At 34.6% G+C, this 27,420-nt stretch overlaps 2 protein-coding genes across 6 annotated transcripts in view; both read left to right on the top strand.

The window, feature by feature from the left end:
- Bmp-2 (bmp-2 protein) overlaps positions 1 to 27,420 on the top strand; it is a 312,520-nt gene that overhangs the window by 166,552 nt on the left and 118,548 nt on the right. The window lies entirely within an intron of this gene.
- hth (Meis homeobox homothorax) overlaps positions 329 to 27,420 on the top strand; it is a 349,085-nt gene continuing 321,993 nt past the window's right edge. For 3 of the 5 annotated variants that reach the window (XM_073073576.1, XM_073073577.1, XM_073073574.1), the window contains exons 1-2: positions 329 to 624; positions 23,737 to 23,909. In XM_073073576.1, the coding sequence (XP_072929677.1) occupies positions 610 to 624; positions 23,737 to 23,909 (188 nt within the window). In that variant the 5' untranslated portion in view covers positions 329 to 609. The remainder of the gene's footprint in view (positions 625 to 23,736; positions 23,910 to 27,420) is intronic. The other 2 variants (XM_073073578.1, XM_073073575.1) reach the window with 1 other exon arrangement.

Genomic DNA, 27,420 nt, shown 5'->3' with positions numbered 1-27,420 from the left:
TACGGCGCATGCGTGAGCTCGGCACACCTGTTCAAAAATTATGCATTCCTTCATCGGCAAAAGAATACCTAAGTTTCGCAAAAATGTATCATCCGATCGGCGGTGGCCGTGCGTTCCGAGCGGACGGCGTCGAGCAATGTCGATTGAGAAAATCCGGAGGAAAACTCGTGTGTGAAGAGTGTGGTACGTGGCGACCGTCCGCGGTGGCGCGGCGGCGCGAGTGGCGAGCGGCGCGGAGTGGCGCGGAGTGGCGGGCGGCACTGGAGCGGGCGGCGCGGCGCCATTGGCGGAGGCAGCAGGGCCGGCCGCCACGCCCCGGCGACGGCTCCGCGCGCTCCGACCGCGCCAGTGTCCGCCAGACTGCCGAGCGCGCCGGGCCTCCCGCTCCCCCGCGCCTCGCTCGGCCCCGACGCGTTCCGTTCGCACCTTCCAAAACTACACCGTCGCGAGTGCATTATGACACTAGTGAGCTAGCGGGCCGTTGTGACGGTGTCAAATAATTTATGTGTATGTGTTCACGTGCTTGTGTGGTGTGTTAGCTTGGGCCCGTGACGAAAAACGTTCGTGGTGGCCAGCGGAGCCTTGCACCCGGGCTCGGGCCGAGCTTTCATGGCTCAGCCTAGGGTACGTACGCTCTCCTTCCAGTGTTACACGTTAGGCACACTCACATCCTAGCCCACGATACATTGCCGTCGATAGCCTAAGTAGACGATGTTGATTCGTTTGAAATATGTTATTAAGTTAACATTTAAAATGATAGGTCCATAAAACATAGTCAAGGATATTATGTTAAATAGGTAGGCGAACGTAAATAATGCAAAGTAGGTGTAAAATCAAAGTAGAATCCTAAAATCAGAAAGTGATGTCAGATGCGACACATTAGGCGCGTCCGTACACCGGGGAGCTGTTTTAACAAGTCTGACGCGCTCGGAATACGTAATGGTGCGTTTAGAATGCGTCGACCGGGCCGCCGTATTACCGCCGATAATGAAAAAGAAATGAACGCTTTACGACCATAAAGCTCAGATAACATAATCATAACAATAACCTGTCCCGCTGCTACGATAAAAATGCGCATAAGATCGACTAAGTCGGTAGCAGTAGTGGAATCCGTGAACTTGGAGTCGTGTCGTTGAGCTAAAAAACAAACTAGACGTATTGACGTTGCTGACACCGCATAATAAGTGTTGGAATATGTGATGTGTGAATAAATGAATGCGGATGGACACCTGATGGAATACGCAGTTCGGTTCGCGCGACAAATGAGATAAAATGACGTGCAACGGGGAGCCCATTGTCGCCGGCTGCTCTTATGGGGTCTGGGGCCGTAGGTACCGAGCTACAAGCGGCTTTAAACGCACGGTTGGGCACAAAAGGGCCCATCTCGGAAACCAACAATAAAATTCAATTGACAATGAAAGGAAAAAGTTTTTTGGAGCGCGCCACAAAGATACCCTAACGGCATTTCGGAGACAACTTTCGAAAAGATTTAGGGTTGCATTGTTTTTGTTAACGCAGGTAACGCAGTAACGTTTAATCCTTCTTTTTGCGAACACTGTTTTTATTATTACTTGTAACTTTATTTGTTGTTTTATTTTCATTATTACGAGCACATTAACGTAATAACAGTAGTAAAATTACAATACACGCAAAGCTGTAGTATGAAGGTACGTACCAAAAACAACTTTATGATCGCTTTTACGATACTAATACATTGAAATAAATATTTCTTAACTCAGTTATTTTGCTCTTACTATTAAAAATAGTAGTGTAGAAATATTTAAATTAAAATATAATTGCAGATACATTACTTATAAAACAATCAAAATGATTAATAGCGGGAAGCAATAAGCCATTCTACTTAATGATATAAAAATGATAAATCATGTCATTATTATAATATTATTCAAATAAAATACAATACCAACATTCGTTTATTACAAAATACTTTAATAATATTATATTAAAAATAAATCTTATTAAAATTTCTTTTAAATATGATATAATGAATTAAAATTATAACTCAAAAACTAAATCCACAAAAATATTCATCATATGAATTATTAACAGTTTAAATTGAATTTTATTTTATCTAATTGAAAACTTTTATTTGTACGAAAGGCAATATTTATTTTCTACTTCAAATTTACGACTAGTAAATAAAACACTAAATCAGTTGCAAAAAAGTTATAACGGATAATAACATAATTTGTCGTTTAAAACGATAAAACGAACAAGAGATAAGGCGTATCAAATGGATCTGGCTCCGATACGTCACGGCCGACGGTAAAATACATTTCGCTTCAAAATATTATTTAATTAATATCTTTTATCTATTACTACATTACTACCTAATCCTCACTGATAAAGTAAGTACGGATGATAAATTAAATTCCATACCCTCCATATTTATATTTTATTATTCGAAACTAATGAACTCCAATGAATCCGCGCACTTAAAACTTACCTACGAAGTACCTACATTTAGGATTTGAATCCAACACTATTAATAAGATAAAAACACTCAGATTATAATGCCAGGGCCAGTCTTGGGTCATTAGTGTTGGAATAACGCAAACTTGTAGGTATTATGCGCTTTGATAATGATAATGAGCTAAAAAGGACTTTGATTGGTTTACCTTTTTAAATTTAGGATCTATTTTATCTTTGCACAATTTTAAAATCCCAATCTTTTATTGGTATGTAAAAACTGTTGTATGAATACATACGGCGCTCGATTTTGTCACTAAATAAATAAGCGCGAACGTTTTTGCGTTCATAGACATTATCATTGTTTAATTAGATGGATTGAAAACTGATACTTATTCACTCTTAAAAATAATGTTACAATTTTTATATTTATTTGATAGTTATTTAAATCTTAGCGTATTTTAAAATAAATACATTACATATTTTATTTAAAAAAAAATATGTCAATACAGTGCGCTCGTAAATATCTTGAAGTATTTTAATGTTAAAAAGAAACGTATTGTCTATGGCTACAAACACACAGATAAAGCCACACTACAGATAATGTGAGTAAAACTTTAGGCATCATACACAAGCAATTAACACGGACATAATTAATCAAGAAAACATATAAAGCCACGTTTTTGGTAGATCTGCATCTTGTTAATTAGTTTTATGAAATTATCTTACGCAGACAGGTATTTTTTGCGTAGTTATGTCTGTTCTAGTAACAGAGTTATTTTCGTACAATTCTAATTCGTTTTTTAAATTACGCGTTTTTAAGCATATGCGTTTGTGTAACCGTTATTAAGGAACATAACTCATCACTATGGGTATTTATTTTTATTTGAAAATAAAAATTAAATAGCAGAATAAAAGAAAATTTATTCGGATATAATAGGTATAGGTATTATTGTTCAATATTCTCAACTTTGGCGAAGGTAGCTTTGTTAAAGGGTATTTACACTAACTAGCAAAATGCGTCAGAAATATTAATAATACTTACTATTCATTTTGATAATTTTATTTCAGATATATATTTTGATCGTACCAAACAGGCCTCATTTATTAATACTCAAATATAATATATAAAGGCCCAAAAAGACGTATGGTATAAAATTTAATACGAACACGAAGTTCGTAGACCATTCGTTAACGGTTACATAGGCATATTTAAAAATCTTAAAAACATCATTAATATTTTTTTACCATAACTTATTAAGAAATCATTAATAAGTAATTATTTTTAACTTGACGGTTTTATCTTGAAATGAGAACAGATAAATTAGACATAAGTCACAATAATAAATTACATAACATAGTTTATCATATGAATGTAAGAAGAATGTCATTTACATAAATTTTAATTTATATCGCCACTATGACCTACCGTCTCAGAGTTATAAAACTGTGAGAAAAATCCGTTTTACTACGAATTTATAAACGAGATTAAGCGAATCTGTAGTTCCGTCGCGAAAAAATGTATAAATACTACATATGAACCTACTTAGTAACCGTTAGCCTAATAAATTATAATAAAAATAAGTAAGCAGTTTAAAAAGTCATTTAATAGAATAAAAGTTTTATTATCATAAAAAATGTTCATGAAATAATTATTTTAATTGAAATTAATAATCCTATTTTAAAATTTATCGACTATTTGTCTAAAATATAACGTTATTATTAATAAAATAAAATGTTAAATTTTAGAGGATTTAATTCAAAAATATACGAATAAACGCCACGGTACCGAGATAACCAAAATATGTTATGTTATAATTATCTGATACGCATACTAAATATAAAATGTATAACTTACTTTACCTGATTATCATTATAATACAAAGTTTTACATTTTTCGCTCTCATTAATAGTTTGTACGCGATGCAAACCGCTATACTCGTAACTATTTCTATTAATTCCAACCAACCAAAAAAATGGACGTTCTAATAATTATACTAGGTAGTAATTGCGTTAGAAATTATGAATAACTTTATAGTACCTATTTAAAAGATGTAGACTTCAAACACGGCAATAAAGCTTTTCTAGAAGACGGCAGCTCATAGGCGACTTCTCCGTTGCATATGTCCGTAGCCGACGGTAAGCACATATAACGGACCTTATGAACAAGAGCTACATTGAGGACTAAAAAAATATACTTCTACGTCTACTTAAAAACTATATTAGTTATTTTAAACCTGCTATTGATATCTAGTATCTTCACATGATATTTGACTACACTATCAATGAACAGATTTAAACGAGCTTTAGACTTCGTCGCCATTTGGTTATTAATGTGTTGCCATAATAAAATACAAAACATCTTACTTTTATCACCATGTCTCCGGGTTTATAGGTTTCTATTAAACGGTTCATTTATCTAATATTAGCGTAATGCACAATAATATTATTATTATTGGCGTAATCATAATATAGTAATTATGTCCGTCGGTCGTTGCCCGGACAACGTATGCGTATAAAAAGTTTTTACAACAAATTATAATATATGAGAGAGTTTCTTTATTATTTTAATAATTATTCCTTACATTTATAAATCACAGTACTTATCAAGTTGTCTTAATTTTAGAATAAAAGTTTTATCTTATGTATGCTGACTTACTAAAGTTTCTTAATATGAATCGTAAGCAGCTGATCCTTAAAACAGCTTAGATTTATAAGAAAGGCAAATATAGGCAAGGATTTATATAAGTAGACAAATACTAAATATCCCTAATGTTTCAATAATGACTATGATCGAATTTTTCAAAGTAAATCGAATAGACAAGTATATAGATAGGCTTAAGTATGGACACATGTTATGTGCCACTCCTGAATGTTTACGTGTTAAAACGAAAAATAATCGAAAAGGATTTTCGGCTTTGTCCCGATAAGGAGTTTAGATAAATGCAGGGATTATCTAAATGCGAACAAAAAAGCTTTATCATTAATAGTTTTTAATCAATATTTAATCTGCGCTCTAAACGTTAATTCTAGTAAATCTTTAGGATAAAATACATGTGCGACGTCCGTCGGATTAAGTTTATTATATTTTGGTATCATAAAATTACACGCATTTAATTTAATTGACACTCATACGTATTAAAACGTATATTGAGTCAAATTATTAGCTAAAACCATAGATTAGTAAAGATTACTCACTCCTAACAAGAAAATGTACCCAGTTTTGAGAACTGAAATAGTTGCGTAAAAAAGTTTTGCCACGACTCCGTGATAAAATGTCCCTAAAATATTTGAAATAATTATTTATTTATTATGTAAATTACGCAGTATTAGTTATTTATTCGTAAATTTTCTCTATAAATGTTTTATTTGTCAAGAATTAAAAAAAAGAACTAATAAGCCGTTTGTGGCTTCATTCAATTTCAAGGCGGCGAAGTATCTTTAGTTCTTTACTAATCTATGGCTAAAACTTAGTTTCTAACTGTAAGCCAAAATACGTCATACCAAATATAGGTACATTATATTTTAGTAGGTACCTATACCAATGAATAATTTTGAAGTGTTTGTTATTTTTAATTAACTGCCACTTTATAAACGTTTTAAGTTTAAGTTATATTTCTCAAAATACACTAAATATGCTAAACAGAAACGGCTAAAACTATTGAGTATAAATTTTGGATAAAAGATGAAACAATATTGTAACCTTAATTTTATTTATTACCTACATTGGTAGTGAACAAGTAGTTACTTTAAATAATTAAAACTTACATCCTAAATTGATAGTACTAGATCATAGTAATTTATAAATAAAACAAAAAATATTACCTTGATATTCTCTTCCTACTAGAAAAAGCTAATTAATAAAAAAGTTGATTAGAAGTTGTCGTGTCCGTATATTAAAGTTATAATGTCGTTAAGGGCACAGTGAAATAACTATTTAAATATTTTATAATATATATGTATGTACCAAAATTTATCAAATTACCAAAAAATATCTCTTTTATAAACAGTAATGACCACAGAAGAAAAATATTTCTATTCGCGCCATTTCTGTAAATGTAGACAACATAAAGTTTCATTTATTCTTATTAATATTAATTTAAAAGATACGTAAATGTAAACAAAATATTTTTTCGTTGTAAATATAAACTTAAATAATAATTATATTGTATTATTTTAATAACAATTGCATATGGTAAAACGCCACACGTAGAGTAAAAATCACTTTCCCGCCGTTCGCGCCTGCTTTATCAGTGTTGCCATTTAATAACGTTTAGGGCGTCTGTAAATTAGTGTCCAAATTGCTACACGAAATTATATTTACACAAGACTTGTCCGAATATTGTGAGCGGAGAGCTATCGTAAATTTTATGATATACGCGATAAGGATATCAATTTGTCCACTACTATGATAATGTTGTACTGATGGCCCACAAACGCGCGATAACGCGCTTTGGATCACTGCTTACTTTTACCGTGAAAATTTAAGAAGATATTGAACATCATTCGAAGTTTACCAAAAAGCTACTTGTCTTTCATTCGATAGTTTTCTTAAAAGCGCATATGTCATTTAGATAACAAACCTAATCAAGCTATTTGCAAAAAGCAGAGAAACTACTTTTAATGAATTTTGCAGCAATACCTGTGTTAGTAAATTTAATTATTAGAAGTTTTATTACAAGAGCCATTTAGTATACAGTTAATTTGATAAAATTTTAGTTCGGTTTTTATTTAATTAAAAAACTCCACAAATTTGTTGCAACCACCAAAATGTGTCGTAACCATTAAATTTTATTTCGCTAAAATATTTAACCCTGATAACGAAGAGAGACGCTTAAGTGGGAAATATAAGACGTCGTTATCAGTTTAATACAACTGGCCGAGCTGCAAAAACGGTTTAACGACCAATAAAACTTTAGCCAAATATCACCGACTGCAAATATCTCTTTCTTAGACCGCTTGCAAATAAATATAGCGTAGTGTTACTATAGTAAAAATTGTGTGAATACGTTGACTAAAACATATTTTATTATACTTTTGTCGTGACATTAACAAAATTTATGTTATAAAATAGGCACTGTCAGCTCGCTAATATGAAAATTCAACACACGTTATAAATGATTGTTACGTTTTTGAATAAAAATTACGAGCATCTGATTGCGAGCGGCCATTACTGTGTCACGTTATTTTTTCTAAGATGCCGATTCGCGGCCTATGTGACCGTTCGGAGCGCATTAAACTTATTATTGGCACTTACTTTAAACAGTAAAGATAATACCGGTATTGTATAGGCAGTTTTGTACACATTTCACGATAAAACAGCTCGATTTTATGTTTTAAGTGTTGAAAAATGCCTCGCCATTAGTTTCGTCGCCACGAAAGATAACAAGGTAACATTAGCGCTCGGTTTTTAATTTTTAGGGCTGGCAAGGTTGCGAAACGAAGTTAGGTGTTAGGCTGCTTGTCGAGGAAGTAGATAGTAGTAATGAAGTGTTTCAACCCGCGTCACGTTACACTTATCACCTGACATAACGTATGCCATCGATTTATGTGTTATGGGTTATAAAAATAAATAATCGGCCATTTCATCACGGTATTTGATAGTTAGTTCGTTTATCTGATTGCACCAAAGCTTTAAATTCACGCTAAATGGCGAAGTGTTAATATTTGATGAAAATTGTAATAACGGTTCATTAAATTGCCAATCAGTTTTAGGTCGAGCAGCTGTCTGATAATATTCAAAACTTTGACACAAATATTCAAATATTATTCCGGTATTAATTGCTACATTTCACTTCGAAACAGATAATATATTGTACTGGTCAAAACATAGACAATCTAATACATATGAATCCATGCAATCAATTTTGATCGTAGTTCTTTAAAATGTAATAATATTGATACAAATCTAATAAAATGATATAAAAAGCAATAAAAAATTACCATTTATGATGTGCGTTTAAATTAATAGTTTGGAGATAACATTGTATGAATTCTGACATACAAAATAACTCTGAAAGGTGTAGATTTTACGGATTAAATCTGCCAAAAACGAATTGTTTCTAATTTTAAAAATACTAAAATAAAAAAAATCTTGTTTATGGACACCCATTAAACGTGGGTTATCCGATTGTTCGAAAACCGAACGCAACTAATCCAAACGGACGCGTCTATCTTGTCTATTTCTTATTCAAAATAGAAAATCCATTTCGGACACAGATAAATAACACTTAAAACGGTCACCGGCCGGATGACCAGATAAATTAACGGTTGATGTATTATATAACAGTATATAAGACAAATGATGTATTAAAATTTATATAAATAATAAAACATGGAACCGGCGGAACCGGTCGCCGAGTTTTAATGCGATCGGGTGATTAGAATGACCATTTTTCAACTCGGATTATTTCGAACTGGGAAATGGACGCCATTTTGATTCTTTTGGATACTCTAAGTCGCTGCTAAGTTTAGGGTTCTGTAGTAAAATGGCAAAGCTTAATCCTTTAATATTGTTCGGTACCTCGATCTATCCTTCTATATGTATGTATGTCTGTACCTCAGTTATATTTATTCGAAAATAGGTGTGTTCTATAAAGAGTTACTAAATGGTGTAATAAAATGAAAATAATAGGGGTGGCAATCTCCATGTAACTGAAATTAAGTGAATTTAAGTACACATAAGCGTGTTAATACATCTCCGGCCTTAAAATAAAGTGGTTTCAAAATAATGCGCTCTTAAAGTCATAAAAGGAAGTAATTTAAAACTACGAAATGATGAATTATTAAAAATACGTTGTACAACTTATCAAATATTCGTTTTAATAAGTTTGAGTAAGATATTATGTATATAAAGTATGTATACAAAGTTATTTTGACTTTTGCAAATGTTTTTTCGCCATATCTTTGAGACTATTGAGACCATGTCGCTTATAACCATTCTTCTGTTCTTACTTCACTTTCAGACCATAAAATACTTCTTTTTTGCAAATATTTTTTAATCCATTAAGTATTATGTTGCCATATTTTTAGTTTTATATTGTATTTATATGTTATATTTATGAGATTTAGGTTGCCATATTTTATAAGTCGTCTTTTTACATGAGAATTCTATTACATTTGTTCGTAGGAGTTAAAATTAACAAGTAATCCAAAATCTAAATAGGTTAACTTTGTTTTTTGTGCACGTAAGCCTTTTACCATACGAGATCGGTCGTAACATATAAATTGTAATCCTCGTAGGCGTAGATAAGTTTCGAAAAAAATATACCTACGGTTCGTTTTTGTAATTCCTTAATGGCTCACGGAAATGTGTAATCTGAAATTTGGAGATTACTTTGATGTAATGAATTACACCGTGGACGAAAGATAGATAATAATTTAGGGTTCCTGCTTATAAAATGAAAAACGCACTCGAAGTGTTATAATTCTCGTTCTTATTGTACTACCTATACGTAATTAGGACTATACAATTTTTTTTACATATTATTACAGATTAAAAAGTCGTATAGCTATAAAACAAAATCAAAAAAATCGGTTGACAAAGCAGAGAGAAAAGTGACTATGTTTTGTCTTTGCCTATTTATATATTACATTAGTTACAAGTTTATGTTAACTTGTATAAAAATAGCGATTCGCTATCGCTTAATAGTTTGCTATTTAAATATATTTAAAAACATCATATATTAAAATATAGATGCATTCAAAAAGACCAGTTTTTAAAAGAAATACTTGTAAAGGAATTCTTAATTAGTAATTTGTTATCTGCATTGTCGTTCTTTTTTCGAATAGGTTAATGTTTAGAATAAAGGCAAGAAAAAAATAATGAAGGCAATTGAAAGGAATTTATAATTTATTAACTATACCTATTAAGCGCTTGTTTGTTTTGTCTGTAATATTTTATTAAGTTACATGCAATTGCTTACCTACATAGTTTTAAATAGTTGTTTGAGCAATAATGTAAGTAAATTTTGTACTAGAAACGAGCCGGTATGCAGATATGGTTATCGCCCGACACTATGTATCGGGCGAAACTTTTAACATAATCCCGACATAAAAATCAATTCGAATCAGTCCGATGGCCGACGCGCTTCGCGAACGCACCCACTAATTTGTTATTTAAATTTCGCTGTTCCATTCCATTTTTGAATTTGGATTCGCGCGGACCAACTCCGCTCTAGATGCGTCGGCTCGCATACCGACTACCCGAGGGCAGGTACGAGCGACCACAAACTCAACAACAACACCAAAATCTAAGCGGTCCACACCATTCGCGGCTTTGTCTCGCGAGACGCATGACTGATATTCCTCCGAACCGATTTAATGATTAGCATGTCGCCCACCGTACGGAGTCCTCATTGTTTTATTCGCCGCGCGTACCTTTTTCAATTTGAATATCGCTGTTCATTTTCGAATTGGCTCTTTGTAGACGCGCCTTAATTGCGCACTTTGGATTCAACGTTAATTCGCGCGCTCGCTAATTTGAGGGTTTATTGTGTAACCGACTGCTTAAACATCCTTTTTAAAGGCGCCCCGACAGAATTCCTGATAGACTAGAGCGGTGTCGTCGTAGTATTATTAATATTGCTATCGGTACGCTCGGCCCATTAAAACGTCGTAATGCGCTTTAAAATCGTCGCAACAGTTAAGCGGATGTTTTTGAGACGTCATAAAGTTATCTACCTTGAGACGTAACAACAAATCAGCCCAATCCGAGCGCGGGAAATTAATTTGGACAAGTAAATGTGCGTTCGAATATTTGCGTCAGTGTATTTCTTTCGGCGATCAAATAGAGCATTCGTGCCGTGTTGTTTATCGTCGATCGACAAATCCTCGGTGACTCCCGGAACGTTGTAATTCCTCTAATACGCCGTCGGGATCTGGATACATTAAACAATATTAATCGAGGCGCGATGATGCGGCGGTTTCGTGAAGGGTTGCAACAATGGCGGCGTACTATCGAGTACACTGGCCATTGTAGCCTGTTTGCCGAACGCATACGAATTTCACTGTTCCTTTTTTAAATGCTGGATATTTTTTGGATATCGCTCTCTGCTTTTTACATACGATACTATAACGAGGTTTGAAATTGGAATCACGACGGTCCGTTATAGGCTATTTAGCGCGCGCTTTCGGTGACAGTTTTTAGAGTTATGGCCGCCGTGAAATGAATTGTAAGTCGTTATGGGTAATTAGTGGGACTTATCTGTTAGGCAGTACAGTTTTAGTTAACAAGATTCTTTTAATAAACGGCTCATTTAATAAGATTATAATCTTGTGGTGTGTCTGCTAAAAATGAAAGTTATTTATTTGCATAACAACTGTAGTTTTCCTCAATTATTGTTATTATGCTTAGGTATACGAAGAGCGCAGATAATTAAAAACATTTAATTATAATTTATATAATTCGCTATAAAACACTCTAACAAAATAGACTTAACAGATGCCATAACAAATTTTAATAGTCTTTTCAAGTTTCTTATGGATATTTGACTGAAAATTTTAGTACCTGTATAGAAAAGTATGTCTTAACATTATTTTTATAGGTAAAGTAGTTAATTTTAAGTGTACAAATCACCATTATTAAGTTATGTGAGCAAACAATTCCATCTGATGATAAATAGGCACTACCCACCATGGATATTAGTAGTCAATCTCAAATAGGATTCATATAAGGTAGAAAAATCTGCAGCGGCATGCGAAACATGAATGTAGACACATTTAGGTAGGTATAGTCCGTGTAAAACTGCTAGTCCGCTCTCAATATAGAAATGAATCGCGTCGCCACAGCAAATTGTATGACTACACCTGCTCGCAACAACTTCAGAGCGGACTAGCTTGGCGCGGACTATAAAGACTAATTTGAACGTACACACACATTTAGGTAAGTAAAGATTAACTTAACATTTAACTATAGTTTAAATATTGACGATAAGTCCTATCGTATCAATCTATCAGTCGCAATTGACCATGTAATGCATGCGGTCCCACGGTCGGGGCGATGACCAAATTATTGCCAAGAACGAAACGGCTACACCCAGTACCTACCGATTTAACTACCTTATTCGTGTTACATTGTATTTGTAATACATCTACATATCTACATGTATGCAAGTAGCCCATGGTTCCTATTGCGTTCTACTTACATTTGATTTGTAAATGTTATGAAGTAATCATATAGTGTAGGTATACCAAATATAATAATCAGGCTTGTAATTAAGTTGTTTATGTTCACAATTTCTCCCAATGATGAATACATTATCTTTAATAAATTTACCTAATGTAGGTACCAATCTAATAAGCTCAAAACAATATTTACCTGTTGTCAAATAAGAAGTTTTGTAATATACCTAATATTTTACCTTACCAGTATCGGTAGGTATTTCAAAGTATGTTACCATATATAAGTATGTATATTACCATATAATAATTTGCGAAATACGACGAATTTATTAAATATAATTTTAAATTATTCAATCAATAAAATTGTTGATTACATTTTGCCTTTGATACATAGGTACTGATAAATAAATAATATGTAGATCCAGTACCTAATGAATATCAGAATTATAAATAAGACTGCTTTAAAAATAAATGTTGGATGGATAAAACATCAAATTAACGTTTTTAATCGCAGCAGTGCCGACCCGTGGTGTCCACAACAAAAACCTCTAATAGATAACGTAACCAAGCCAGCTTCAATGAAGGCTTCAGTGACATAATAACACTAAATAGTCAATCACGACGCGGCTGTGGCTAATCTTGCATTCACACTCACAATGGAGGTAACGAACGGACGGACGGACGGACGGACGTAATAAGGCGCGCGTGGGCGGCTATGTCAACGTTATTTATGATGGCGTACGGTTTTTTATTTTTTATTTTTTCATGGCAACACCGACGGCCGAAACGCTGGTGTCCGGGACAAAAAACGTAGAATTAAAAAGTTTCCCAATATTGTGAAATCTTCAACTTTGTGAACTAAATGTATTTAGGTCGCTCGTTGGAGGTATAGATTTAAATATATTCCTGTGAAATAATGCGTTGTTTGTTATAATTCGATACCGGATATATTACAGTTGAATCCGATCGCTAACAAAAGTATTGTTTGAATATTTATTATTGAAATTGAGTGGAATAAACCTACGCGGCGCATTCAGACACCTACTTAGCGTCCTCAGATTGGAGGAGGACCATAAATTATCCGAGTTTAATTCAGACAAGAAAATCCTTTAAGTAGGTACTTATTTCGTGTAGTGGAGCAAAAAGGAGACGAGCGTCGCGTCGAAAGGAAATCGTTATCTTAACGAGGTATATTTACGTGAAATCTGACTAAGAGTGAAGCTGTCCCGTCCCGAGTGCACTCGATAACGGGTTCAACTCCCTATCGTGGTTCATGGGCCAGCTATTGACCCCCCTGTTTACATATAAGACAGATAATATTCCGTGTGCGCAGAATTGCAGATAACTACTCCAGTTTCAATTTGTAAACCTAATCTCGGGCCGAGGTTAATAGTCTATTAAAATTAATTTCACGATCGTAAACAATCGACTCCCCAAACCGGCGATAACGACCACTCCGGACCGTGACGTTACATCTCGCGTGTTTTATTAAATAGTTCAAATTAAAAATGTATACGCGAGTAAAACTTTCATCCTCGGCCTTAAAACGGGCGTTAGTGCTTCGCCCGCCGATAAATCTGCTCGCGAATCGCCCGAATCCGTGCGTCGACATCGCTCAAGGAATCTATTTTTATTTCACAAGGAGGAACACTCTAGCGGAGGAATGAATATCGAAGTTTTAAGTCCGTGCGAGGCGCGGCGCTCGGCCCTACGTTCAAATTTAGAACTCGGAGTGGCCGCGAAGGTAGCAGAGTCGATTGGTCTATTGACACGTGTTAGTGTTGCCGCGTCGGCGGAGCGGTGTCCCCATGCGGATGAGCAAATGGGATAATGGACGTCTGGGCCCGCATCCGGCGCGGGACTCGGATCCGACTCTTGCAACGCTCTGGATACAATTTTTCAATTAAATCGGCCAGACAGAAGATCCCTAATAGGTGTCGTTAAGAAGTCGTGTGCCCGATTTTCGATCCGTCCCCGTAACGAGGCCGTTTTATTAGTATTTATGGTCGAGAAACAAACGCAGCGCTCCTCCGCTCTCATGCTCTGTATCATGAATGAAACGGAATTTATGACTAGCGCCCGCTACGATGGTATATCACTGTTGAGTTCGGGCGGTCATCGCCGCGGCCGCCGCCCGTCGCCCGCTCGGACGTCTCAATTCGTCCGCGTAATAGCTAATGTAAAAAGATTTTTCTAAGTTTTACGATCATATTACGTATGGGTCGAGTAGCGCAGTAAAATTCGATACGAGCGTCGCGGAAGGTCTAACGATGTTTGATTTACCGCTATCGATTTAAAAAGCACATAAAAACACCGGAGCGAGTGCTACTCACCTGGCTCTCCGAATTGTGTTCTTGTCAATTCGGGAACGCCTATGCGAACGAATAGACATAGCGGTGTAATGAGTGTTATGCCGGTTCATATTAGTATTGAGCATTGTTAGCAGTTCAAATACATTATTCACTGTTACGAATCGCTTCTGGTAGCCCCAGACATGTGAGCGCGTCGCCAGATGACAGAGAGGAGGACGGCGGCATGGACGAGGGTGCGAGTTAGAAGGAGACGGCGCACGTTTAGGGTGGCGTTCATCATGTCCCACCCCGTGTCGGGCACAAGTGACGGTGCTGTCTTCCCCAACCGTCTGCGTTCGAATACCTTCCCTTCAGCTCTGTTTTTTACATTACATAAGGTTATGAACCGTTTCCTTGCTTACGTCTCGACAATGCCCTGCCATTCAACAACTCAGTCACATTTAATTATTCCCGCGAAACGGCTTTTCCTCTTCCCAGAACCGAACTAATCTCGAAACCGCGAATCGTAAAAAACTGACCCGCGGCCGTAATCTAAGCGAAATTTGAATAACTGAAGCGATTAATCCATGGGCTTTAATTAGCGCAACGGGGTTCAGAACTCATCAGTTTGACGGCATGACTTATGCCTCGAACCCGAGACAATGCGTAACCGCCTTTCAAAATTTAATCATATCGAAACATAAAGAAACGAATCCGAGAAACCATACGGATCGCAAAAACCGGACCGCCCAATGGAACTTATTACTCAGTAAAGATTCCCAGCGAGAAAAAACCACAAGAATGTCATTTAAAAAAATTAAAACGTACGATGCTTATTTTTTCGTTATGGCGAACCAAATGGACTAAAGGTTATCTCGGAGTAAAAAAGGCGGGACGGAGCGATTCCATTTTTAAAACGTATCATTTCATTTCGAAACCGGCTTTCAAGACGTCAAAAGGTAGTCATTACATATTTTCGAAATATTTAATGACTAGCTTTATTATTTTAGGGACAGGACAGCTTAGCGCCTGCGAGGATACGGCTGCTAGTGTATAATTAAAATATTTTGAAAGAACTTTGTTTCCGTCTGTCGCCGTCGATATTTTTATTGCGCGGCATCCATCACGGGTGTCATATGCTGACATGAGTTTTTGTTTCCATACATGGCTCAATAATGTTAAACCTACTCTAAATACCGGTTCACGTCTAGCAGAGGTGTCGGTGTGATCATTACAGAATTTTAATTACCCCTATCCCTTCGTACGTGACGGAATGTTACTCGGCACTGACCTAAAAATTTATGGGAAAATATTTTTATACAGCCTGCGTGGCTACGTGATAATTCGTGTCTATTCTCAATAAAATAGAATTTGAATTCGCTCGAATGTTTTCGATGGCCGCTCTCTTGTTTTTGTAGTCCGACACCACATGTAATGTCAACCGCCTACAAATTAATGACGTAAGTGTCTCAGAAGTGTGTCACGGCGGTGGTCACAATAAGAAAATCTAACCGCTCGCGAGCTTGCATCGTGACGTCATTACCCGGTTCCCAAATTCGAAAATAGAATTGTCTATTATAAATATAAGATTCCACAGACTGCCAAAATTAATTTGTTTTTCGTTATAATATTATTGTTTTATTTTAATGTTCCTTTGACCGCGTCGACCGAGTGTTGTTATTATTTTTTGTTAAACTTTATTCTTTAATAAATTATTTATAATAGTTTTTTTAAATGTTAAATTATGAATCAGTCATTAGGCCTTTTACATACTTCCTCAATATAAAGCATAAACAAAATCAATGTTTCTTTATTATTAAAATAAATATAATAGACTATTCTTTGCAACAGGTCAATGTGTTTCAACATTTACATACAAGAATTTTACTTATTAAGTACTTTATTGTTTGTTGTTATTTGTTTGTTACATAATATAATCTTTTTATAGTCGTTAGCGGTACTTAACATCTTTGCTAACATTAAATAATTTGAATGAAGACATTTTTTACAGATAAAAATAATTTATACACGTGTATTATTATTTAAAAAGTACAAGATTACAGATAAGCTAAATAAGTAGTAGGTACCTGATGTCAGTTCAGTGGTTTTGGCGGGAAGTGGAATTAAGTCGTTATATCTTATTTGGACTATTTATCGCCTGCTTATTCAGTATTTACACTGTAATTATCATTTACTGCAGCTTAGATTGATAAGGAGTATGTATTATGCAAATTATAACTCCGCAAGTATTACTAGGTATAGTTAACGTTAACCTGTTTAGAAAAGTTAAATAAAATAGGTTTATAACAAAAAATGTATTAACAATACCTAAACATTTAAAAATAAATTATAGAACCTGGCTGTAAAATTTTGTTACATTTGCCTTTTTAGGACACTTTATAAAGAAAAAAGTAAAGAAATCACGGGCGTATCATTCGAATTAAAAGCTGTATTTATGTTTGTGCTTATTTTATTGGGCATATCGAGCACAGCGTGTTTCTTTACATTTACAACGTAATAAAACGTCCGTCTTTATAAAATCGTATTTATAGCGCCAAGGCGTCACATACATACAGCCTCACCCATTGTTTCGACTGCTCCAATAAAAATACCTAAGTTGCGGCCATTTTCATATTGCGCGCGCAAATTGTAAACACTCCGTATAAACAATACGTCCTTAACACGTCGGCATATGAACTATAGTCGTGTGACGACTCAATACACACATGCATACATAATTCCCTGTTTTAATTGCAACGTATTACGCGCGCAGTTGACAACCTCTTTATGACAATGTAATACAGTTTAATTTCCTCTAATTATCCGTAATTCGGTATCAATAACAACGTTTGATTCTCGTACAAGCGTAGTTAAATAAGTAATTATGATTTAAGGCGACTTTTACGACTGCGATTATTGTCGTGCGGTTTGTAATCTTAAGTTGCGATTTTAAATCGTGCGGTCATTAATATGGTGGTTGAACTGGGTCGCAGTTGTAACTCCAAAGGTCGCCATATTTCATAATATGTAAAGATTTGTACATTTTGATTAACTTAAGTAAACGCGCGGAATAATTTAAGTAACTGTCGTTTACACAATGCTTGGGAATAAAATTAATTGATTACCCACTATAATTTAGTGTAGGATTCTAAATTTGTTACTTATTTCACGCAAGAAAAACATTTATCTCAGTGCAACTGGCCATTAATAATTCATGAAAATTATGTTATATTAAAAATAAATCGTATTTTGTTACCCTTTGTTATTAGTGTCTATGGTTCTTACTTTGCAAAATATAAGTCCAATGTTAAGACCAGTACACACTAGTGTAATAGCTCGACTATAGCATCAGGTTTATAATATTATTATTAATAATGTATTCTAATAATTTCCTGTAAAGTTCAAATGAGTTTTGTTCAATGCCGTCGTCTCTAAACGTCATAGGTTACCCTGGGATTAGAAACTAGATATTTGTGTATAAATCACTTCTAATTAAGTAAATGCATAGGCTTACTGCGTTATGTATGTTGTCACTGACACACATATATTTTGCATACACATGTTTCATAAACCTCGACCTAATTGGCTTATAGTTTCTTCAATCTAAGTACTAGGTTAGGCAAAGCTGTATTGATTAAGTTAAAACCATTGTCACTTCATTTAAATTTAATATGACAATATTTATGTTGTTATGTAAATAAAATATTTACTGGGTAATTAAACTTAATTTAATTCATCGCACATTAAATTCAGCGGCATTTCTCATTCATACCTAATTAGATTTGACAGGTGTCATTTGATATTGACATATTATTTTTTTCTTTTTCGTGGGATTTGATTCTACTCCACTTAGTTCCAATATACATATTAGTGAAAATCGATTAAATAATTATATCGATTTGACCATTGCGTCCCTACATTTCGTGCTATGTAATTTGCAATACCTAACCTAGGGTAAACGCTAGGGCACCTAGATTGCTAGGTACACATAATTGCAATGGAGGGATGATTGCGCTTTAATTATTAAATTACATATTTGTAATTAAATGTGCTATCCCCCATGTCTACTGTGTTATTTGCTGATCAATTGTGTAGCCATAATTGCTAACATTTGTAGATCAATGTAGATTTCTTTTATATTCGCTACATTGTAATATTTATGAGACATTTATGGTCGTGTACTGTACCATTGAAGCACTATTTACATACTGTGTAATAAATACTTAGCATAGTTGTTTTGGTTTATGTATTGAGAAAATGTATCTGTTGATTTTACCGGAATTAATATATAGAAAAAATGTTCCTATCCTCTTATCTTTTAATTTGTTTTAAAACATGTTTTCTTTAATTTACGGCTCTTCAAAAAAGTGCAGAATAAGATGAACTATTAGCAACTCCTCTAATGTTGCAAATGTCCATAGACCACTATGACTAGGTTGTTTTTTTTTTGTTATAATATAAAAGTAGCAGACGAGCATGCAGTCCATCTGATGGTAAGTGTCTACTGCCGCCCATGGACATCTGTAATCAACCCCAGGTAGGATTAGATATTCCTACCTGAGGTCGGCCACAGATGCGCCGCTACCCCTGAGGACTAAGCTGGAATGCCTCGGAAAAGTCTTTCTCCCTTACCACACCCTTCAAACCGGAACACAGCAGCGCCTAACACTGCTGTTATTAGGTAGAAATAGATGTGGCGGTGGTGCCGCCGGAGTCGAACCACAATGGGTTCTACCACCTTCGGACATGACTAGGTATCTAATATTAGACAGGTCGCCTATCTTATCGTAAGATTACGTTATTAAAAATATAGATAGGTAGGTATATACTATAAATCAAAATCTTATTTTATATTTTAATGTTTTTAAAGTACCTAAGCATAACAATATAGTGTTTATATAGAGTGTTTACCCTAATCTAGGCTACATCAGGTCGTATGCGAAGAAAATGCGAGCAGCTCGCTAGAAAGACGTAATAACTCAATAATTATGGCGTTTGCGACAGTTCAATGGTAATGACTTTGTAGAGCAATGTAGCGATAGACTGCTTTTTGAACAGTAGGCCTAGTCAGGTGATTTAAATTATTTTTGATCGTAAAACCATCAAGAACTTCATAGTATATGTATATTGTATATGGGTATGTGATGATGAATAAATCTTTAGAATCTTTAAATAGTAGGAGCATAGGAAAATAGAAACAGATTAAAAATAATATTAGCATCATTCGATTTGAATTTTAGGTACTAACTAAGTAGGTAGGTACTTGGTTTTTATGACGTCAATGGTAGAGTTTTAAATTTAATTATATAATGTTTATAAAAATTAAGGTGCATGCAAGTACCTACTGTAGCTATTTGGTTTTTCAGTAAGTACAAAATATCATAAGTACTTCAAGCATCAATTTGAACCTATTTATTTATACGAAATAAAATATTTACACTTAAAATTAATTAATATAAGATTGTATCCAGACATTTACGACATATAACCTTATTTTTTTTTTAAATTTTTTGTATTATGCCTTTATTTACAACAAATCTAAACATATTGAGACATTTAAGATCAACTTAGTAAGTAAAGGTTAAAGTTAAAGTAGTGTACATTAAACTGTGGATTACTGGCCGGGGAAATGAAAACGCGTAATGGTCAAAGGTTGCGATAAAACTACAAATGACCGATTATGTTCCAGCTACGTTGTGTTCCTGGTTGCCTGGTATATAACTTTTTAATTACTATAAACTAATATTGATCTTAAATCGTAATTACTACAAATGTTTCCATATATCATCTATCGCTATGGAATAGAAGAAAGAAACCTAAAATATAAATGTTCAAGTATGGTAATGTACTTATAAAATACAAATTGATTTTAAGTTAAAATTATTTATTAATGTTAGGATATAGCAATTTGTGGTATATTCCTTTGTAAGGAGGTAATAGTTATCCTTAGATATTTATTTAGTCAAGTCATTACAGTGAGAAATAAGTGTAAATACAACTTTACAATTTGGACAATATAAAATAATTCTTAATAACAGAAATTGCACAAGCATTTTACAAATTAAAATCAAAAGTTAAGACTAACGGTCGAATTTTAAATTCAAGTATAACGGTGATTTTATAAAATTAACGGTCGAACATCACTTTAAATATAATACAGCCTTACAAATCCTGACACAATAAATATATCAGGGCACCGCTTTATTTCAAAATGTCAGGCGTGGAGTGGAGCCCGCCATCAAAAACGGTGACGGTGCGATTCTGAGGGTCGATACCACCACCATTAACGCACCTGTGCCCTACGGTGGGTATGTATAGGTATGTTGGTTTGGACAGACGTTCTGTCGTATTTTAAATCTCGAAAACGCTACCTATTAGGTTAAAAATTTAAATGTTCTATCTTTAAAGTTGGAATCCATACACATCAGCGCATGCTGCGCACACTGCTGTTATTAGGTAGAAATAGGTGTGGCGGTGGTACCGCCGGAGTCGAACCACAAAGGGTTCTATCACCTTGAACACTTACAGTTTTGTGTGTGTGTATGTGTACGTTCTATGGCCATAATACATACAAAATCATATAAGACTAAAAGAAAAACGTTATATTATTCTATTCATTAGTCATTACTTAATAACGGTAGATTTTATCCAGTTAAGCTAACAATAAACAAAGAAGAGATTCCTAATGTATTATTCATAGGCAACAATACACGATTAGGTAATAACATTTGACCGGTTAAATTTAAACCGTATCTTGAATGCCATTAACTACAAATATTAACAACTGTATAATTGGTCTTAACTATACTAAAAGCTATGCTAGAGCGATACTATGACGGAAAAATACGACTGTAGTGAGTGAAATGATAAATATGTAAAATGACTAGCTGACCCGGCGAACGTTATGTTGCCATGTAAATAAAAAATGTTAAGTGAACAACCCTTATCACTTAGAGGTATGAATGATAGATAGTAGCCGATTCTCAGACCTACTGAATATGCATATAAAATTTGGTGAAAATCGGTAAATTTTCGGAGGAGTACGGTAACTAACATTGTGACACGAGAATTTTATATATAAGATTGATGAGGAGGTAATTTATTTCTGATATAAAATGTTATATTTAGTTATTATGATTCACTATAATTGGTAATATATGTAGGTAATTAGAAAATAATTAAAATAACATATTCTGCAGAATCAACTTCATATTTTAAACTTTATCCATAAATAGTGTTTTATTTAAGATTTTTCCAACACTAAGGATAACATTATTGGCCAAAGTCTGAAATAATTCAAGATTTGACCCACAAATACAATTAAACATCCAAACATTTCCCTCACGTGTTACATTACACAAACTTAATATATCAATAATAATTTTCAAGTTTATCCAACCAGGGCACGAACCCGGCACCTTTCTACCCAGCCACTACACCCACTTGCACATACATCTGTTACATAAAATTTCGCTTATCATCCGAAACAAAGAGACCGTTTAAAAATTAGTAAAGCCGAGAGCATATAACTTAAAATCTCTAGGCGATTAACGTTAAACATCTAAATAAAAGGCATTTCTCGCATACATCAGGCTAATTGCCATCGAAACAAAGCTCGCCCATCGCACCTTTCAACCCGCTAGTTCCTTAAAAGCTCGGGAATATATTTTAAAAGCTCTGGGACTTAATTGATGGGCAAGATGGGAGATAGCTATCATACAATGACTTGGCTATTTTTAATGAATATTCATCGAAATAGTCGTTAAGTTTGTTAGGGTTCCGTATGTAATGATGAAACATAATCCTTGTAAGTTGCACCGCACTTACTGGAGATTTGATAAAAATAATTGTTACGGAATTAATCGAACGTGTAAGGGAAATAAATATTTTTTTAAAATAGGAGTCTTAAATATATATTTTTTAATATTTTAATAAATAATTTCGAAATTACTTATCATAATAGCTGAAACGAATATCTCTCAATTACCATCCCTGTATATCCGTTACTACTGAGTTAAAATTTAAATAAAATACAAAAAATATCTACTTACAGATTGTTAGAACACCTGTATGAAGTTAAAGAAGTTTTACAAAACACGATAAATAAATTATATATTAATTAGCACCTAATAACATATTCAACGTACGGAACCGTCTCCACTCGACTGCAACTCGACTTGTCCATTTCATTACTTAATTGTAAACTGAATGCTAACGTGTTTTAGATTGCGTGAGTAATGCCTGAGGTTTTTTAATTCGTTAACTGATAAACCTAGCCCTTCTTTTTGTGGATAAAAACTTTATCTATAAAGCCATGATGTATCTATCCTTGTTATTTTGCAAAATGCAATTGCACTGACGTTTTAATTTCTTTCCGTAATTGCGATATAATTTATCGAAATATAAATGCAAGTTTAAAGTAGGCAAGGTAATTGTGAAGTTGCTTGATTTGCAACCCGAGCGTTAAGAAGGGATTTAATCTTTTTTAATTAGAAATAAGTAATGATTAACCACGTGGTGGATGTGCATATGTATTCAACGTTCGTTCAGAATTGTACTGAAGTTTAAGGCTAAATACTAATTACGAGTTAGGTATTAATACTTTTCTAACTACACTACACACAAATAAGACTTATTTTGATCTAAGTGTAAGTAAATTTACTTAGGCGATACCATACATATTGTAATTCAGGTGAGATAACATCCATTTTAAACTTTTCGAAATATACGAGCACAAAACATGTCTGTTTTTAAATAAAGTAAATTATCTGATTTACATCTTTGTCTACAAAAAATCTTTCCAAAAACACACGTAATACAAGATAATATTACTCTAAAATGTTATTATTTTCATGAATATACGTATGCTATATCATCCAATCCTAATTTCCAGTACGACGAGAGCCTCCACGGCGGGGGCTACATGGAGGGCGGCGCGATGTACCACGAGCACCGGCTGACGCACCCTCACCTGCCGCCCGTGCACTACCCGCCGCCCGCCGCGCCCGCGCACGCGCTGCCCGGCGAGCCGCTCGTGCACAAGCGAGACAAGGACGCGATCTATGGGTGAGTGGAGGGGTAACGTGTGAATTGTACTTTAGCTGTCGTGACCACTAGCCGCTAGAGTTGCACGCGCACTAAAGCTAAGCTAGATAGGGTGACGCGTATCACGAGTAACGGGTGACACCCTCACCTGCCGCCTGTGCACTACCTGCCTCTGCGCTCGTTCACAAGCGAGACAAGGACGCGATCTATGGGTGAGTGGACGGGTAACGTGTGAATTGTACTTTAGCTGTCGTGAGCACTAGCCGCTAGAGTTGCACGCGCACTAAAGCCAAGCTAGATAGGGTGACACGTATCACGAATACCGGGTGACACCCTCACCTGCCGCCCGTGCACAACCTGCCTCCGCGCTCGTGCACAAGCGAGACAAGGACGCGATCTATGGGTGAGTGGAGGGGTAACGTGTGAATTGTACCTTAGCTGTCGTGGCCACTAGCCGCTAGAGTTGCACGCGCACTAAAGCTAAGCTAGATAGGGTGACACGTATCACGAGCACCGGGTGACATACAGGTAGAGTAACATATAAATTCCACTTTAGTTGTACTAGATCGTGGTTAGTGTGTATTATTTGCTGTACGAGTTTGAATAAAATCGGGTAAATAGAATGTTACATATGGCTTGAGCGCTCTAAAGTACACGCAGACAATAACGCTGAAGGTAAATAAGAATAGTTGTTAGTCTTTTAGATTTTATCGATTCCAAGTTTAACCAATTGCATCCAACATAACATGAGCTCTTATTTCCACTACATTCATTCTAAAGGGAGGTCTGTTTAAAGAAGCTATAAGTCAGAAAATATACTTAAGCGATGACAGGTGTGATAGGAAAGTAAAAATGATAAAATTTACTGACAATAAAATCATTTAAGACAAAGTAAGAAGGAACCAAGCTAGCAAGATAACCATTTTAGAATAAAGTTAAATAATATATGCAGACAAGGAAAACCGGGTAGGTATATAGAGATGAAGAATATATCGTTTCATAATACGCATTGCAAGTACCGATGTTATCTCCGATCTGAATGTACTGAGTACTTGCGAAATGCGCCCCGCAAGGTGGTCTTGTTTTAATATGTTAATGGGGTTTTTATATCAATTACTAGCTCTGTTCGTGTAATAAAATAATGGAGAAATATTTAAATTTATAAATATGGTTTAAAATGTTTTGTTCTTGTGTTTTTTTTTAATATAGAAGTAGTGTCTAGTCTTAGTAGGTGGTCACTTCCGCCCATAGATATGGATGACGGTACCACTGTCACATGGTTCTGCTTAGTAACAACAGTGTTAAGCGCTGTTTTGGTTTGAAGGGTCGTGGTAAGGGAGAGACTTGTACCCATTCCAGCTTAGTACCCAGGATAGCATCGCATCTGTGGCTGATCATAAAACTCTTAGTTGGGATTGATGGTCACGTTGCCACGGCAGTTGCCATTATGCCAATATGAATTAACAAAATGAAATATATAAAATAAAGACCAATTTATTATACATCCGACACATACACGTGTACATTATTATAATTAGACGCACAGTTATAAAAAAATAATCGTGTCTAAAAATTCAAAATTTAAAACAGGTCAACGAACTTAATGACTTCATTACTCATTAAAACTTAGCGTTAGTCTAGGATCTATGGAGTTTAACTTTTAGTTATTATAATAAGAGTAATTATATGTAATTATCTTTTTATTCTTATTTGCAGCTGTCATGTACTACGCAATGATTTTGGCAATTTAGTATAATAATGTCAATAAAACGTAATTGCCTCAAATTAAGTCATAATATAATAATTATAATTATAATGTGCTTTTTATATTAATTTGTTTTACGGCATAAACCTGGCTATTACCAACAATTGTCTGTAACTCTGTACATAAATATAATTGTTGTTTGTCGAAAGTTTAAAATAACTATTTCCTAAAGTTATACCTACTATTGTAGATACTCACTTATTTTAAAATCTAAATAAACCTTTAATAATCTTAATTACTTTGACAGTTATACTAGTCTATGGTATAGACGTAGTATGGTAGAGTATGGCCTAGGCATCCTCTATTTGATAGAACTAAAACGAAAACATTTAAAACTGATTGTTGCCAAAAATTACTAAATGTTAATAAATAAAAAAATACTAAAAGCTAAATGAAACCAAAAGTACAGAACTCATTCGATTTTAAAAGACTTTATAATGTGCTATTGGTTATTTCCTTAGTTAGGGTCAGATTATAAGAAGCGTGTGTTCATTATTTTTTTATCTACGATTTTCATTGTGGATATAATTCGATAAACACAATAAGTATTGACAATAAGTACAGGTTAACACGAAAAATAGCAGTGATAGCCTAGTGGTTAAGAAACGCGGCCTCTCGATCGAGGGGTCCGAGGTTCAAATCCCAGGCACGCACCTCTGATTTTCAAAAATTATGTGCGCATTAGAAATTAATTATCACTTGCTTAAACGGTGAAGGAAAACATCGTGAGGAAATCTGCATACCTGAGAGATAATAAAAAAAAAAAAAATCTCAAAGGTATGTGAAGTCTACCAATACGCACTTGGCCAGCGCGGTGGACTATGGCCTTATCCCTCTCATTATGAGAGGAGACCCGTGCCCAGCAGTGGGACAGTAATGGGTTGATGATGAACACGAAAAATAACTTATTATTCTGACACAATTATTGACAGATGTAGTCCTACCCCACTTAGTATTTGCTTTTTAATAATTAATTATCTGACAAGTAATATAAATTGTCGGATAAATATTATTTTTGTTTAGATTACATCATGTTACGATAAGTTTTGGATAGTTTAATTTTATCGATTGCAACGTCGTGTACTAATCGTTTTAAACCAGTATTATCGTGTATACTGATAAGGGTTTATAGCTTATCAGATACCGCTGAACAGTAGCAGGTGCTGTTAATACGGATTATTTAATATTAATATCGGAATAATAGAATCTTAAGGCCGTTATTTCGTAATGTTGTTAAGGATTTTTAATGTTATTATATAAAAGAAGTTCTAACTAGATACAGTGGAACTATGTTAAGAGCATATTGTGCAACGTTTTGTTAATTACCAGAAGTACTACTGTCACAAAAATTATCTATAGTTGAAATAGCTGCCTTGTTTGAGGGCGTAATAAGATGCCCTAGGTACTTTAAATTTAGCCCTTCTAACGTAGCAAAGTATCTGATTGGGTTTAGGTATGGATTCTGGAGTTTGTTACTCTAGGCTCTTGAGAACTAAGCTGGAATGCTTCATGTGCCAGCATAGTCTTTACACCCGTTAGACGACACACCGCTGAATAATTGCGAACACCCCAGAATTCAATTCAAAATTATTTTTACCTAAATTAGTTTTTTAGTTACATTCTGTCAGCAGATAAACGACCATTTTTCTAGTTTTATAATAGAGTGGTAATAAACGTCAAACATTTGTCATTCTGGCATCAGATAGTGACAAGAGTGTGATATTTAGCACTCTCAACTCCCTACTAAGATCTCGGGTTATCTGATCA

The sequence above is a fragment of the Epargyreus clarus genome, unplaced genomic scaffold (assembly GCF_041222505.1).
Source record: "Epargyreus clarus isolate Ecla_fem2 unplaced genomic scaffold, WU_Ecla_fem_2.2 ptg000006l, whole genome shotgun sequence".
NCBI classification, from domain to species: domain Eukaryota; kingdom Metazoa; phylum Arthropoda; class Insecta; order Lepidoptera; family Hesperiidae; genus Epargyreus; species Epargyreus clarus.
Note: the sequence above shows the minus strand (reverse complement) of the source record. Positions and strands in the feature narration are given on the sequence as shown.